The 18,101-nt window shown below is 43.0% G+C and overlaps 1 protein-coding gene across 2 annotated transcripts in view; it reads left to right on the top strand.

Moving 5' to 3' along the window:
• VSTM4 (V-set and transmembrane domain containing 4) overlaps positions 1-17,077 on the top strand; it is an 87,528-nt gene extending 70,451 nt beyond the window's left edge. For both annotated transcript variants that reach the window (XM_022564492.3, XM_089897810.1), the window contains one exon: positions 14,482-17,077. In XM_022564492.3, the coding sequence (XP_022420200.1) occupies positions 14,482-14,607 (126 nt within the window). In that variant the 3' untranslated portion in view covers positions 14,608-17,077. The remainder of the gene's footprint in view (positions 1-14,481) is intronic.
• The last annotated feature ends 1,024 nt before the right edge of the window (positions 17,078-18,101 follow it).

The raw sequence follows: 18,101 nt of genomic DNA, 5'->3' as shown, positions 1-18,101 counted from the left end.
ATCGGCAGGCGGACTCTCAACCACTGCGCCACCAGGGAAGCCCCGGAGTTGTTTTTAAAAGACTTTTTCAGTCTCAAATAGAGAATACTAGAAATGAAGTGCCATTTTGGAATAAAAGAAAAGAAAGAAAAACATCATCAACCTATCTGTAGCATCAAGGTAGGCATCCAGAATATCAGGAAGAAAATTTCTGTGTGAAACTCTGAGTTCATGACAAACTAATGGTACATTTAGGGGATTTTGTTTCCCTAGCCAGCTTCAATTCTCATTTATTATTATAAGTTCCTAAAGCTGAATTTATAAATTCCAACAAGTACATGTGATGCAATGAGACACAGTCTTGTGAATTAAGATTACAGTGTGCATGAAAAGATGATGACTACGAACTATGAATTCAGTCATATGTGCCCATTGCCCACATTACATATGAATCCAACGAATAAGCTAGTATACCTCCTCCTATTTTGTATTTGCTCCTAATGCTTGCCTGTACATTGTGTCTAGAACATAATGCTGGTGGTGATGATGGTGATTGTGACGGCGATGATGGTGGTGGTGGTGATGGTGATGACGGTGATGATACACACACTTCACTTTGACGGCACTTGCCCATGCAGGCACTATCCCAGTGTTTACCAACATGGACATTGGGATGACTCTGACCTATGCATTGTAATGTGTCCATCTCATAGATGAGGCAGGGGAGGCATAGGGAAGGAGGACCAGCACAAACTCCCCCTCCAGGAAGTGGCAGAGCTGGATCTGACCAGGCACTTGGCCCCCAGTCCCTTTTCTTCCTCGCTGGACTCTGGGGTCTGCTGCCTTTCATCAAAAGCACTCAGTAAAGTCCTAGGCCACTGGGTCGAGGGTGTTTTCTGTCCTGACTTTACTGGATGGGTTTTCATGATGAAAGCTGTAATGGTAATACTGCGTGGGGTGCAGGAGTAAGGCTGGCAATTCAGGATCTCTGTTTGTTAAAACAGAAAGTAAAATTCTTCCTTGGGCCTCCTAATAGGTGGCTTCTGTTAGGAGATTGGCTTATATTCTTCTAAGTATTTTTCTATGTACATATAAACTTAAATCCATATATATGTGTATATTCCCAAAGCGTATGTACAGTTGACCCACAGTCATTGTAGGTCCTGTCCACGGATTATGACAAATCCATTTCTGTGTGTGCCCTAAAAACAATCCTAAACAAAATATTCACACGTTGAATTGTCTTCTCATTAACAATATATCAGGCTCTTATTTCTATATCAGTACATATAGATCTACCCCATTCTTCTCATGACTGCAAAGTGTTATGGCATCATTGTTTCTTTAATCAGTCCCAACTCTAATTTCTAACTCTTTGGATCAATGCTCTAGTGAACATCCTTTCAAATACAAATTTGCTTAATGGTGTTTCTATAGGAGAGATTTTTAGAAATGGGATTACGATGGGAAAGTATATCTGCATTTTCAATTTTGATAGATTCTGCCCAATTACCTTCCAAAAGTATTTTCTTATTTTATTCTCCCACCAACAAAGGATGAGAGTGAACATTTCCTCATACCCTCCCCAGTGTAGAATATCTTTCTATCTATCTATCTATCATCTATCTATCTATATCTATCTATCATCTATCTTTAAAACCATATAGTTGAAAGCCATATGCAAATTTTATATGATTCCAAGTAGTAGAACCCAGGCATCCTACTTCTCAGTAGACTGTCCTCATGGAAACCCTAGATAGGCTGAAAGAGAAATGAGTCCCATGGTTCTGCCCATGATTTCTGAGAGCATCCCCTCCCTACATTCCTGGGACCAAGGATATCCACAGAACAGTTTTTAATGAGTGTCAGACTGGTTTTCTTTCATTTTGTCTTATTCATTCATTCACTCATTCATTTAAAAATGAGCATTGAGTAACTCCTGTGTGCCAGGTAGCACCTGGGTCAGGTATCTTCCTAGGAGCTAAGTTATAAACAATGGCGTGCCCCAGCCCACTCCTATCCACTAGAGAAAACAGATCTCTTCGGCATCTTGAAATCAGCCATTGCGGGAGGGTTTACACATGTAAATCAGCAAATGCTACAAAAGAGAGTTTTCTTCTTGGAGGGCCAGTTGCTCAGCAATTTCCCTGCACACCACTGGGTGCAGCAATGGATAAGTTTGACAAAGTCACCACTCGCATGGACCTGAGTGGTGTGGTTATAGGCCAGCTCTTGCGCTGGCTCTGTCGCTTGCTAGCTATTGAGCCCAAGCCTCCCATTTCTTTGCCTTGGTTTCTGAGGTCCAGTGGCATCCAGCAGCATCTGGTACATGATGTTTTCCAAATGACCTCTGAATATCTTCAGTTCTCTGCCTCTAAATATTTCAAAGGGAAATTGTTAAAGCAACACTTGTTCGTTTCTATGATAAAAGTTGTAGTCATAGTTGAGCCCTTGTGTAGCATTTACTGTTGAGCTACCACGCAATTTTCTAAGTACATTACATATATTAATGCATTTAATCCTCAAAATAACCCCATGGGATAGGTACTATTATTAATCCCACTTTATGAATCCTGTGCCTCTGATGAGGAAACAGAGGCACAGAGTGGTTAAGTAACTTACCTAAGGTCACACAGCCAGTAAATAGCAGTCTTTCAGTCTCCGAGAGTCCATGCTCTTAAGTACCCCTAGACAGACCCTTGCCCAATCTGATGAATCTAGAAAAGTGTTAAAGATTGCAGCTGATTAGAAGCTCAAGAGTGTTCAAGATTGAAGACTCTCAGAGTGGACTCCTATGTTGTAGGTAACCAAACACTTTCTTTTTCGAAGCATAAGCATTCTCTTGAATAATACTGCCAGGAAAAGTAATTTTGGAAGGCAGCTGGGAAAACATACATCTGTGGTCCACGGGGAAGAGAAAATATGTGACTGTATTAGATCATGGAGCTCTCACTGTGCCACTGTGAAAAGTTTCATGTATCAGGACCCTCCCCAAGAGCGTTATCTATAATCACATTTTAGCTTCCAAAACATATGTTGGTGAAATCTAGAGATATCCATCTGTCTGATGACTTGTAATGCCTCAGGCCTTTCAGTGCAAAGCTTCAGCACTTTCTAAAGCTGGTCACTTCTGTCTGTCCTCAGAGCAATTAGCCAGGGGCATGTGACTTCCTGTCATGTCAAATTCATTCTGGTAACGCACTTTGCTAAACAGCCTTTGAATTCTCCAGATTCAGGAGCATGATGTGAATTTGCTCAGCTCATGATTTCCGAATGACTTCATCCAACCCAAGGTGCCAACACGCCTGGATAAGACTTTAAAATCTTCATCTCCATCCAAGGCTTCTCTGCTGAGTTACAGAGCCTTTCTAAGCCTTCCAAAGTCCTAGAGAACACTGGGTTATTGACCATTAGTCACCGAGTAACCGTGTGGAAGGGAAGCTGGGTGTGAGGTAGGCAGATATAATTGCAAGGCTTATAGGTGGCTGAAACAACAAAGGAAGTGGGCCTCAGAGAGTGCCTCTATCTCCGTGCACAGCAATGAAGGGTCCTGATCTCTGGGTCCTGGCTCAGATTGTCAAGCTGCATCTAAGTCGGCAGTCACAGCTGCCTGCTGGATGTGAGAACGCAGCTGGATTCCAGCTCCCAGCTCTGAGGGAGAGGTCCCATTGGATCACTGACCTCAGCCCCAAGGAGACAGTGAGAGCAGACCTGGCATGTGGCTCCAGCGGGTACCTCGGAAAATTCCCCTGGATTTTCCAGTCCTACCCCATTGACACTTGGCTTCATATTTCTACCTGTTCAATGGGCACCTCTAATCAAGAGTCTGTTGCCACCTCACACGCAGCCTGGCCAAAGCAGAGCCTGCACCCTTGTCACTTCCATCCCATGCTGGTAAGAGGCACACTTGCTCCGTCCTTGGAGGTTAAGAGACCTTTGTGGGTGAGACTGTGGAGCGAGACAAGTGATCACCTGAAGGGATTCCCTCCTCCTTCATCATCCTCTCATCAGTGTCAGCACCACGTGTCTGCTCTTGGAGCCACACCCTCAAGTACTCTGTCCCTCCACACCAAGCCAGGCCTCTGATGAGCATGGGGCAGCTCTCCTTGCCCCACTTCCCCTTTAGCTGGAGCTCACCTGCCCACTGAGCAGTACAGACCTGTTCTGAAAACACACTCTCCTGAGATTTGTGCCAGTGAAGCTTTCCCCTTGTCTTTGGAAGGTTACTCTTTTCCCCCTTGGGATTTCAAGGTCTGCTGTCTGCCTGGTTGGCTCACCTGGGTACCAGGCGTCCACACCAGAGCCTTAGTCACTGCGGCTGGCCCTGTACTTTTAAGTGTGGGGCACTGCCCATGAGCAGAGGGTGGATTCTGGGCAGGCCTGCCTGGCTCTGAGTCCAGACCCCATCCAGCAATGGCTGCAGGACTGTGAGTGATGTTCCTGCCTTTTAAAGCCTGTTTGCCCCTCTGTAAAGTGGGCATGGCCGTTGGCTCCACCTCGCATACCTCAGGGCTGGTATGTGAGGATTGACTGAGTTGGTGAAGATTAGTTGACATTTCCTGAGTTCTGTCTCGGAAGGACCACTTCTCAACCCCCATCCTCTGTCGCCTCCCAAAGTCACTTCTGGATTGTGTCCTTCATACCACAGTTTAACATCTCTGTCTTGGAAAGGTGTCTCGTTTGTTCAGTTTGATTCTTTATTTTAATTTAACGTGCATACCAGGGAACTCTACTTTTTCTTTCTATAATATGTTTAAATATAAATAAACATATAAACATAAACAGTCAGCAGGCCTTTGGAACTCAAAATTAAGTCAAGTTCCTTTCCAAGGCATGTTGATTCTTACAGGACATATAAGGACCACAACAGAGTTTTCTTTCCTGAGTTGGGACCTACAGGTATTCATTGAGGGCCCTCCATCAGATAGAGCTTCACTGAATGCACAGCATCCCTCACCCCAGTGGCCATAGTTGCATGTGTACGGATATTGGGAGGCGAGAGTTTGTTTTAGCAGGTACTCCTCTGTTGAATAAAAAATGAGCACTTATCTCAAAGGGGGAAGAGGAAGTCTGCCCTTGATAATATGGGTAATATGTAATTCTCTCTTGGGTAAATAGATTCCTGATCGTGCAACTCAGTAGAACTGCAATCACATTTTTAAACTCTAAGGTGACGTTAGCATAAACATCCCATGTCCTAGTTATTGATCTGTTGCTGCGGTAATGGTATTACCCAATTGAACTTCTGACATTGGAGAACTTGCAGTGGCTGCAATTGCATTTTTCTTTTATTCCTGCAATTTAATTCAACTCGCACGTCCAACTGTGATCTCTGTGAAAAAGTGTTGTTTCGCAGGAGTCTGCATAGAATGTTAAATCTCTCTCTGTCCTAGTAGGAAAGTTCATTCTTGGCTTGAATCCCAGAAACACACCTACAAAATGAAACACTCAAGAAACTTCCAGTTAGGAGCTCGAAGTAAGGTGTGTTCCCAAGAGTTACACAACTTCTGCCTTTTGGGGGTCGACTTTTCTGGTGCTAGTTTTATCCAGTAAATCCTTCCCCATAGATATATGTCCCATAATCATCACCCTAAAACTGGGGGTAAGTGGGGCTTAAATGAGAAGTGGGAGGTGCAGCCTGGAGGCCGTCGTCTGCTGTAGCAGCGTCTCCTCACTGGCAGAACAGAAGGATAGGGGATGGGAGACATGGTGCTTCAGACTTTGAAACTTGCATACTCACTTTGTTATGGCTGGAGTCCAGAAGATTCCATCACTGCATCAGAAAACTGGTCTGTGTGATAATCCTTTCCCAGTTCTTCTGAAGGGATGTCGTGCTGTGTGGGAATTTAATCTGGCTCAGTGGCCGTCAGTGAGAACTTGAGTTCAAGTCTAGAATTGGTGAGTCCCTCGGGGACAGTGAAATAGTAATTACTGGATCACTAGCACCTACTCGAATGGCTAAAGTAAAAAATACGGGCAACACCAAGTGCCATCCTGTATGCAGAGCAATTAAAACTCAGATATTGCTGGAGGGAGGGAAGAATGGTGTAGACGCTTTGGACAGATAGTATGGCAGTTTCTTTTGAAGTTCAACCTACTTTTCATGCAACCCAGCAACCCCATTCCTGGGTGTTTACCCTGGAGTAATGACACATGACACACAAGCCTGCAAAGAATATTTATAGCAGCTCGATTCATAACCACCAAAAACTTAAAACGACCCAAATGTTCTTCGGCAGGTGAATGTATAAGCAAAGTGTGGCATGTGACACACCATGGAATACTCCTTACAATCGAAAGGAGCAAACTGTTGATACATGCAGCAACTTGGATGAAATGTGAGGGAATTATGCTGAGAGAAAAAAAGCTGATCCCACAAGGTTACGTACCGTATGATGCCTTTCATATGACATTCTCTAAGAGAGAAAACCATAGTGACAGAACACAGATCAGGTTGCCCCCCATGGTCAGGTTGGAGGGAGGACATGACCTCAGAGGAAAGCGTGAGGGCATGTGATGGGACCGTCCTGTGTCCTGGGCCCAGAAACCTGTACTTGTGTTCAGATGCATACAACGATCCCCCTAAAAAGTCACTTTTACTGCATGTCTTTTAAGAAAATTCAATTAAAAAGTGAAATAAAAATCTCCTTGGTGTCCCTGGAAGGCATAGTGAGAGGTGTGAGCAGATCTGTAATCCTAGGGCTGGGGGTGCACGGTGCGTGCGTGAACCTGTGGGCTGGGGGGTTATGGGGTGTTGCCTGTGTTGGAGAACATAGCTCAGGAGCATGCTTAGAAAGGTTTAAATATTTATTTATGTAAATAAATAAACAAGAATTTATTATAAAATCTCTTCATTCTTTGGCCAGTGATCAGTTTGATGATTACTATTATTAGAGGGGGGGGCGGAATATGTCATGGTGGATCCCACTGCAATCTCAGAAGACCTCACAAGGTTGGGCAGTGGTATGGAGGAAGATGTGGCCAAAGATAGTGTCCGGGAGGCCTCACCGAGGGCTTGGTTGGGTTTTGAAGAAGGAGGGGTCCACCTTGTGTATGAGGGGAGAGGGAATTCCATGCCGAGGGATCCAGCATAAATTGAAACCTGAGCTCCCCTCGCCTGCTTGGGACGTTACAGGAGGGGAACCTGGGAGGAAGATTGAAAGCAAGTCACGTGGGATAGTTTGCATCTAGAGCATAAGCCTTGGCACTCTTAGCAGTGGCAGGATGTCCAAAGTATATCAGTGCCTTCCCTTGGGGGCTTGCAACCTACAACACGTATTGCTAAAGAACTTCTTTGATATTCCAAACAACACACCAGAAAGATCCGAGAGGAAGGTACTGTGAAAGAATAAATCTAGCCCTGCTTCTGGCTCGTGTTGACACCCATATCCTGAGCCCCACCCAATCCTACACCCACAGTGGGCTGGGTCCTCTTTCTCCGTACCAGAGGCAGCAGACTCCAGGCTGCCATGATTGCTGAGAGCTACCGGAGATCACAGGTCACTGCCCCACACCATCTGGCCACTTCCACTTAGCCCTGGGAGTAGGAATTTCCAAAATCATGGTTTATTTTATGTATTTCATTTTATTTTGAAACATTGTCATTTATTTGTCTGTTACAACAAGATGTCTGGGCACAGGCTAGGGCCACCGCTAGTGCATATGGCGCTTTCATGTAGGTTATAGAAGAGTGCCCCTTCTGAACACACATTGCAGAAGGGCTCCCCAGTGCTGTTGGAACAGCCCTGCACCCTCTTGGGAAAGCTGAGCATGGAGTGAATTTCAACCCTCAGTTAACCTAAACCTCAGGGCCTTGGTTTCCTGAGACCAAGAGGCTCCACATCTTGAGCATGTGGAACCTGGTTTCCATTCTTTTTGCCACAAGTCTCAAAATTAATTCCATTTATGTTTCACTGGGAAGAGACAAGACACCTTGCCCAAGAAGGTCTGAGCGCACAGATGTATTATCACTTCCCTGGATCAAGGAGCCCTTTTCTGTGGGATTTCAATCTGTCTTCTACTCAACACTTGCTAAACCTCGCCCAAGTCTTTTCCTGAGGTTTGCTTCTCCTTATATCAGCTGCAGGAGAAATGGCAACAAAAGCAGTGGCTTCAGGGAGAGCTGGGGAGGGGCAGGTGGGTGCACGGGGATTCGGGCAAAAGCAACCTGATTCGATAAAGCTGACTGCTGCACGCTCAGAGCTCTGTTTGCTCAGTTGTAAAGATGAGGGTAAGCGTGGGCTCTGTCTGTGCCCTGGATTCAGTTCAGAGGGCAAGACTGTCTTGCAACCCATTATTCACATGGAGGCAGCCGTGCCTGGGCCTCGGTTGCTGCCTGCAGTAGCCTCCTTCTCGTGGCTGGAGCCAAGGGCCCTTCTTAGCAGGATATAAATGCCAGCATCCCCATCCCATGTTTCCTAAAAGCTAATAGGTATATGGCCCAGCAATGCAGCTAGGTCTGTTGCAGCCCAGGGTCCAGCTACGCCGTGGGGGGCAGGACTGCGGGGGTGGGAGGTGTGTGTGTGTGTGTCTTGGGGGGTGGGAGTTGTGCCATATGAGAGAGTCCTAGAGCCTCTTTATTCCAATGTTGTTCCTCACCGAATAGGAGGAGAGGATGGCTCTCCTCCCATGCTGACATAAAATGCAGTGACTTATTACATGCACCCACCCCAGTCCTCTCCCACTAAGGCAGCCCATTCCCTCTTCTCTTCTCTTCTGTCTCACCATCCTGACTAATCTATCGGTCTGCTCAGCTGTCAGACAAAGTACCATAGATTGGGTGGCTTAAACAAATATTTCTCACAGTTCTGGAGGCTAGAAGTCTGAGATCAAGTTGTCTGCAGGGCTAGTTTCTTCTGAGACCTCTTGCCTTGACTGATAAATGGCCATCTTCTCCCTGTGTCTTTACATGGTCTTCTCTCTATATGTATATGAGTCCTAATGTCCTCTTCTTATAAGGACACAAGTCATCTCGGATTAGGGCCCGCTCTAATGACCTCATTTTACCTGAATGACCTCTTTAAAAACCCTGATTCCAGATATAGTCACATTCTGGGGTATTGCAGGTAAGGGCTTCAACATATGAATTTTGCAGGGACACAATTCAGCCCATAACAACTAATTTTCTAGAATCTCTTCCTTATGTGTCAGAAGATATCCAGGACTACTTAGTTCACATAGTTGTTGGTAACTCATGAAGATCTCAGAAGGCACACAAATGGATATTTGAGCTGACACTCTAGAGAAAAATGATGACACCAGAACATTTATTCATTCAACAGGCACGCGTTTAGCGTCTTCTGTGGGGTAGGCCCAGTGGTGCCAGAATCATTCCATACATCATCTCATTTAAATCTTCATTTACATCGGCAAGGTAGGTCCTTGAGTGCCAGTGATGGAACTGGCCCAAGGTCCCACAGCTGGCATTTGACCCAATTCCTCCTGCACCCACGCTCTGCAGGCAGCCACCGGGTGACGGCCTGTCTCCTCACCTCCTTGCCGTGAACACTTTCACTGAACTGGGAGAATTTCCTTTTATTCTCACCTTCCTTGGGTGCAGTGACACGTGTCTACCTCCGAACCTCCACCCCCCCTTGCTCATAGAATCCCATTCCAGACTAGGGAGTGGATTCTTCATGACTAGGAGGAAATGTATGAAAAGTGAGATTAAAGGCACATAAAACAAAGGGGTTTAGAACCTACGAGACTCCAAGCAGTTGACACTAAATACCAGGCCTCTGTTGGAGGAGTAGAAAGAGAAATGGACCAGGAGTCTCTTCAGGCTGGGTGAAAGGGAAAAGAAAGTAAAACCAAACAGTCCTGGGAAAGAGGAAATGGCACTATTGCTTCTCACATGTTTAGAAAGTTCTGGAGCCTCTTCTAAAGGACCCTACCAGAACTTCCAGCTATTGGTCCCCAGCCCCCTTCTGTTTCCGGGAACACAGCAACAGCAGATCTAAGTGTAGAGCTCATGTCTGAGGCCTGGAAGCCGTACCTTCCACAGTTTCCTTTGTGTTTTCCAGTGCAATCGAGAGCTGCTGCAGGTGTGTTTGTGAAAAGCCAGTTCAAGAGTATTAAATTTGGTCTTCTTGAGTGCTGATGCCCCATGTACTTCCTGCACCACCAGGAACGGGACGGGGGCTTGAAGAGAGGGTCATTTGAGGGCCAGAAGCTGTCAGGGAACTAACAGAAGTATGTCTTGATTCACCTTCGGAGATACATTCACTGTACTCCAGTTCTTGAATTGCCATACACATTAGGAGTGATTCCTTATCTTAAATCCAAACAGGTTTGTGTTGGCAAGATGGCGGACATCACCTGACATACGGGTGGGACCCTGCAGCAGGTCCCCTCACCCTGCCTCTGCCTCATTGCAATTGCCCACTTTAACCTTTACATTCTGCTCCTGGCTCCCAGTTTTACTACCAGTTCTACAGTCTTACCTGGTCTCACTGATAACGCCATTAATTTTCTCTAAGCTACTTCTTAATGCACCTAAACCTTCCACTAAAGCGTCAGTGCAAAGAAAGGTAGCTGGGTGAAAACTGGTGAGGAGTCTACATTTTGCCCATTTCAGTGGCTGTTAGGAATTTATTTCTAGTTAAACAAGCTGGGAAATGTAATTAAGAACATGGTTGATGGGGATAGCCAAGGATGCATGCCAGAAAAACAATACGTTCTTTAAAGGTGCCAAGGGCTAATATTATGCATCTCCTGTTGGAAACTGTATACACTTCACAATTCAGAGCCTCCTGTGTGCTGCCTCATATCTTCAATCAAATTATTATATTCCAGAAATATGCATAAGGGAAATGATTCTACACATTTTATGGTGGGTTGTTGCTTGTAGCAGTAATTGAAGTACCTTTCCACTTATGAAAGTACTAATTTTATTTGTTTTTATTGCTTTTCTAGATGCAATTATTTATTTAGTGTGCTTTGGCTTTATTAAATTATGTTTACTATAGGAACATCATAAAAATGTATGAAAACAACACATCAGCCAAGCCAGCCTGGTGACCTGTATTGAGAAAGCTAGTGTTATTTTTCATATCCAAACGTAATGGAATAACTTAAGAATAAACAGTTAAAAAAAAAAAAAGAATAAACAGATAATCTACACTAGAAAACAATGCAATTTCAAAGTAATGTAATAAAACACCTGGACAATATGATTTCATAAATCTTGGTTCTAAAATTTACATGAGTTGGCTTTTGTGTGCTTATTTGAGGACACATGGCATTTCTAAATGGAATCATTATAATGTGAAATGTAATTAAACCGAAAGGCAAGATGTAAATGGTGTTTTTGTTGGCTGGTAAGATATGGATGACTAAGAAACAACGTAAAGATTTTTGGTATCAAAAGACAAGCAGGAGGCTCTGATCCCTATAATTGTCCTTAACGTTGAAATTTAAAAAGGGCCAGACAATTTTGAAGGTCGCTCAGCGGTCGCCCCTGACCAGTCAGTACTGGCCGTAAGGAGTTCTTTACATTCTCTCTGTCTCTTGCTCCCTGTCCTCTAGTGTGATGCTTTATCTCAAAAGAAAAGAGGCTTTTTGCTTTTGGCATACTTTTTAAGAAACTTAAATCGAATGTGTACGATTTATTTGTCCTGAATTCTGGTGAGTTAACCAAGGTATAGCCCCCAAAATAAAAATAAAACAATGACAACACAGCCAAAGCAGCCAAAAAACAAAAGCAGGGCTGCTTAAATGAAAGTGATGTGTCTTTTACGACTATAAATTAGTGACCAGCTTTTATTTTTCTAATTGTGAATTAAAATTAATTAATGTGCTGTTTAAATAATGTACCATCTAGAAAATTGGAAAGGTACCAACAAATGTCTACAATAAAGGTTGAGCCTCTCTCCAGCCACCCCATTTACTTCCCCAGAGGGAACCTTGGAGACCAGGTTCTTGACTTCCAGGCGAGTTCCAAGGGTTTTCTGAGTATATAACATATATACATGTATATATACTCCCATACACTACACAAATGATAGGAAAACATACAGTATACATATACAGCTCCATCATTCTTTTTAAAGACTGTACCGGATACTCCATTATGAATGCATCAGGCTCCTATTGATGTCCACTGAAGTGTTTGCAGTTTTTTGCTTGTACCAATAAACACTTCCACCAACAATATACAAGAGGACCTGTTTCTTTCTGTTTCTTTTGGAAAACTTTTAGTTTGTTTGTCAACTTGAAAGACAAAAACTGATGTCTAAGTGATTTTAAATCTCTCTTGTCTTATTTTGAGAGAGGTTGAGTCACAATATGTGTAAGAGTCTTTGTGTTTCTCTTCCTGTGCACTCTCTGGTCCTGTCTCTTGTTCTTTGCTTAATTTTCTAATGGACTGTTGGCCATTATCTTTGTTAAATTGTAAGGCCCTTTCATGTGAGTTGCAAATATTTTGCTCATGTTTTCAATTGTCCTTTGACTTTATTTAGAGAATATTCTGCAATATACAGCATGAAAATTTACATATCATTTTTCTGTTGCTCCTGGATTTTGTGTTAGACTTTGAAACACCTTCCAAATGCTGAGATTATTTTTTTGAAAATTTCCCCACACGTATTCTTCTAACACTTTTATGAGTTCAGTTTCCATATTAAAATTTTAATTCATCTGGAATTTATCTAATGTAAAGAATGACATAAAGGATATGATTTTTTTCAAATGGCTACCCGAGTATCCCAACACCGTTTATTGAAAAATAATATTTGGGTTAATTACTGAATGTTTTCATCAGTCCCACGGAGGTCTATTCATTTGTTGATACCACAGCGTTTTAATTATAGCAGCTTTATTTTTAATATGACTGAAGTTGGATCACCAATTATTCTTTATTTTAATAATGTTTCTTAATCATGGTAAGAAAAAAATCTATGACTACATTATCAAGAATTTTTTTTTTTTTTTTTTTTTTTTTTTGCGGTACGCGTGCCTCTCACTGTTGTGGTCTCTCCCGTTGCGGAGCACAGGCTCTGGACGCGCAGGCTCAGCGGCCATGGCTCACGGGCCCAGTCGCTCCGTGGCATGTGGGATCTTCCCGGACCGGGGCACGAACCCGTGTCCCCTGCATCGGCAGGCGGACTCTCAACCACTGCGCCACCAGGGAAGCCCATCAAGAATTATTTTTAACAAAAATTTTAAAATTTTTATTAAATGCCTCTCCAGCATCTATAGAGATAACCATATGGTTTTTCTCTCTGTTACTACTGTGAATTATATTAATAGATTTTTCTAATATTGAACCATCTTTGCATTCCTGGAAAAAAGTCAACTTGAACATGATTATCTATCTTTAGTGTGCCTTTTCATAGTCTCTGAGTAAATCTGATTTATGCTAATTTATACTAATACATGAAATTGTTCTAAAATATGTGAAGTTTTTCCTTTTCTGTAATGCTCTGGATCAGTTTAATTATATTGGAATTGTCTGTTCCTTAAGGGAATCTCTCTTAGAAATTCTCTTATCAAACTGCCTGTGCCTGGTGCTTTTGGCAATATTGTCTTGCCTGCCTTCTGGCCTTCCTTCCTCTGGTCCTTTCTTTTCATTCTTTGTTTTTGATGGTAGTACATTGACATTTTCTGGAGTTAATGTGCATAATTTATATTTTTCTGGACTAGTACTCATTTTACCCTGTATTTCAAGGTTTTTGCAATATGTTGAACAAAGTTGAAGCTTTAAAACTTCTTTCATTTTATTATACGTCCTTTCTCATTTCCTATTTGATTCATTTTTGCTTTTTCCCTTTTTATCTTGATTAATTTTCTTGTTTGTTTCATTGGTGTTTTTCAAGCACAAGCTTTTGGGTATTTTTGTTTATTCTACTGTTTTCTATTTTCTGACTTATACAGTCTAGTGTTTATTTTTTTCATTCTTCCTTCTGCTTTTCTTTATTTTGTTCCTTTTTTTTACTGACTTCAGTTGGATGCTTGGTCCACTTAATTCATGTTGTTTAATATAGATATTTAAGGTTATGATTTTTCTCTGAGTACTACATTCTTTAGGTTCTGGCATGTAATATCTTCATCATTATTTTCAAGATATGCAGAAATGTCAGTTTTATACAGGTTAAGTCACTTATATTTTCTAGATGGTAGCATTCTAGTTTTGTTGTCAGTTTTGGGGACTTTTTGTTTCTGTCTCTACCTCTAGTTTATCCTTTTGATGAGAGACTGTAGTTACATTATTTTTACTTTTCAGAATTAAAGTTTACTTTGTGGCCTCATGTTTAATCAATTTTTTGTTAGTATTCTGTGACAACTTAAAAATAAATCATAGTGTTTTTTGCAAGACATAGTGTTCTGTATAAGATAACAAGATCTATCTTATGTTATTTAGGTTTTACATTTCCTTTTAAATTTTTTGTCCATTTGTTTCCCTTTGAATCCCCAAAGTGCTATGAAAATACATGCCTGATGAATGTATGTGTGATGTTGAACTCCCGGCAGTCAGCTCAAATTGTGTTGTGTTTTGTCTTATAGCCAAAGATTGCCGAAGAGAACTTGACCTATGCTGAGCTGGAGCTGATCAAGCCCCACCAGGCTGCCAAAGGCATTCCCACCAGCACCGTCTATGCCCAGATCCTCTTTGAGGAGAACAAACTGTAACTCTGCATCGTATTTAATATCCGCCACCCCAGTTATTTATGAAACCTTGGATACAAAGTCCTTATTTTTGTATTTTCACTTGTGCCTTCTGTGTGGTGGGAGCCCCATTCCAACGGCATCCCAGGTGCCTTCAGAGAGGTACAAGGCTCCTCTCTGCAAAAGAGCAGGGGCTGCAGCCCTTGGACAAATCTCCCAGAACAAGATTTTCTGGGTCTGAGTGCTGAGCGGTGAGGACTCTTGATTCTGAGACCATCCAAGGAGATTTTCTGCTGAGCCAAACCCCTTCATGTTTCTTCTTGTTTCTCTGGGTTTTATAATTTTTAATCTGAATTTTAATCTTCTACCCTTCCTGTATCTGTGATATCAAGCTCATAATATATAGCTAGAGGAAATGCCATTATAGGCCCAAGTGTGAGATGGTAGATATGTACTAATTGGTTTTCAAAGGATCAGATAACATTGCCAGGGCACCCAGAGCGGTGCAAAGTGCTTATTGCAAGCGGTCACTCAAGATAGCATCTCTTGTTTTAAATAGATGCTCTGGCTCTGGTGATTCAAGGGCAGAGAGACAGACTGTGAGGCAGTCTGACATCTAAGCTGACAGTGAACTATCTAGATACCCCAGTGCCCGTTTCTCTACCCACTATCACCCACGGCCACTGGACAAGTAGAACATATTTCATTCTGAAGGGCTTCCACCCCTTTGGCAGGGGGGGCTTATCCTGGCATAGAGACTTATATTCTCCAAGAAGTTCTCACTCACCCTTTTCCAAAGGAGCCGGGGGTTTGCCATCGATTGACAGATGGAAGAAGGGGACCTCTTGGAAGTGTGCCGAGGTTACCAACTCTAATTGAATGTCCACTCGTGTGAGAGCATAGTCTTTTGCCTGGTTCCCCAATGGTAGGAGAATAGGAAGTATAAGCAGGGCTGGAAAACTGTGTCCTGAACACGCTTCTGTTATAAAGTGCCTTGCCCGACTCAACTTTGCATGTGAATTCTAATTAGCTTGGCTGGGAGGCAGTGATGCATATGGCAAATAGATCCATGGGGAAGTGGCTCTGTGGGCCTATATGACATCCAGGATCTCACTGAAGGCGGATCCGCTCTGGTACAGAGTCATCCTATCAGCTGTGTTGTTAAGGACACACTTCTTGATGTGTGAGTGTGGTCTGGGTGGATTTCTAGTGCACACTACAGAAGTTGTTTGGCTTTGTAATGGACCATGTATATATGGTAAATTGTATATTTTAAACACAACCTTGAGTGTGAGTTGTGCCCCTCTGTACAGCCATGTGAACTTGGTTGAGTTTCTCATCCCCTAATTGTCTCAGACTCTATGTTTATACAAAGGTGAGTTAACCTCTCATAGAATTCTTGTAATGGGATAATGACTATTGGAAGATTCTGGACACTATAAATAGCTACACAAGTACACTAACATACATGCTAAAACCAGTCCATATTTTCAAAATGAAAATGTCTCTACTATTTAAGGCTCTCATTGCAATAACTTTAAAAAGTAAATATTTGTCCGTAAACTTAGCTCTACAGTAACTTTCCCAAAGACCCATGATAGCTTACTGGAAAGGGACCAATCGGGAGCAGGTAATGATTTTCCAGAAGCAAAAATAACCTGACTTTACAAAGAGGAAGTCATTCTCTCTAGCCTGTACCTGCATCTCATTCCCTCCCTCTCTGCCAGATTTCCAAGGTAGTGAATAAACTGCGCAGTTTTTGAGGAGGAACTTCCCAGAGCATCTCTTTAGGACAGGAGGATATAAGGTTAGCACACCATTCATATCATAATTATCCTAGGCATCCTATCATATTTTTATCATGGCAGTCTTCCAGCAGAACATGGTTATATGGTGTTTTGGGGAAGGAGGATGATTCCCTAATTTGCACAAGGACCTATTTGGACAGGTGGGGCCCTGGGAGTGCCAGTTGGGAGTGGAGAGTTGGGGTGTGTGAAGAGGCGATGGTGGGGAGAGGGCCATGGAGTAGGAGATCTCCAGGCCTCTGCAGAGCTGAACTTCAGTCACCCCCAAACCCACCCCCTTAAATTCAGTGGGAGCTCCGTGCCATCACATATGGAAGAGCACAAGCTTGGAAGAGCTGGTAACTGTAGGTTAAGTCCAACAAGTCATTGCTATTCAGTGATTCAATTCAGACTCTCCTAAACTCTGGTCATAGCTGCATAAATCCACACTGAGGTGCGTGAGTGGGAGACCTGCTGACATAGGGTATAAAAGGAAGCGGCAAGACCATCACTGTCTACTGATAATGCTTCCCAAGGGAATCATGGAAGCTCTTGACAACATCTAAGCAGAGCTTGTCCCACTATTATTTTTAGAAGCAAACTGTCCAAGCTCTGCTCAGAACTGGGAGCAATGGATGATTTGCACCTGACGCTTCTTCGGGATGATAAACCTTGATATTATTGTCATAATAAACTTAAAAATGGGTCTACTTATTTGTTTTCTATCAAGTACACCACTAAGTCTGTATTGACATTTCTGAAGATAAGTAAAGGAATACACATCATTCAAATAGAAATTAGGAAAAGTTCTTCAATTTGTTTTGCCATAAAGCATCTGTGGGAACAACTATAGACAAGCTGTTTTCAACATGGAAAATGGCCTGTGCATTTAAATAAAGTTAGAACAAAGAACCCATTGCGCAGAATGGAACGCAGTGGTACTTGCAGGCAGAGTGCACATACTCTCAGATTTGGTGGTGGATTTCGGCCTAGGCCATGCATGGCAGAATCCTCACAGGAGGAAAGGAGAGGGAAAGGGGTATTCCCCGAATGCAACCGTCTCGCCAAGTCAAAGCCCCAGGCCCTGAACTAAAGCAGCTGTGCTAGGAGGACAGGGCTGGGATTTCTTTAAGATCACCTCTTCATTAAATCATCATGTCTCTGTTAACTCACAGGGCATAGAAGAAAAAGCCAAGCCTAACCCTCCCCCTCAAATTTGTTGGTGTGAAAATGACATGGGGCACTTCATATTTTTTAGTGCATAGTCATCATCCCACACATTGATGTGCCCAAAGACTCACTTGGGATAAGAACGCTAAACCAGTTGATGCTTTTAGGGACTACTCATGGCCTTGTTCATCACTCAGCCCCTGATACGCATGACTACAACCTAGGCTGGGCCAAGAATGGGACTCATGCCCTAGGCCACAAAAAAATAGGCCAAAGCGTGCATGAGGCCGGGGTCTAGGCGGATCAGAATTCTTAGGAAAAAGAAAGCATCTTTCCCTTGGGCAGCTAAGCTGGGATGCCGCCTATCAGAACCACCTACAGCGACGTCTCCTGCCAAGTGGAGAAGGCTTGGCGAATGAAGGAGATGCTGAGAAAGCAGCAGGGAGGACAGGGTCCTGGGAGCACGGAATCCCAGCTCCCAGCCCCTAAGATCCCCCAGACTCTTCTTTTTCCTTTAGATCTTCTTTCGATTCAATAAACCACCCACTTCTCCTACTATCTAAA

The sequence above is a fragment of the Delphinapterus leucas genome, chromosome 16 (assembly GCF_059928025.1).
Source record: "Delphinapterus leucas isolate spDelLeu-1000000601 "Yukka" chromosome 16, BTC_Dleu_Yukka2, whole genome shotgun sequence".
Lineage (NCBI taxonomy): Eukaryota > Metazoa > Chordata > Mammalia > Artiodactyla > Monodontidae > Delphinapterus > Delphinapterus leucas.
The sequence above is the reverse complement of the archived record's forward strand: the minus strand, read 5'-3'. Positions and strand labels throughout refer to the sequence as shown.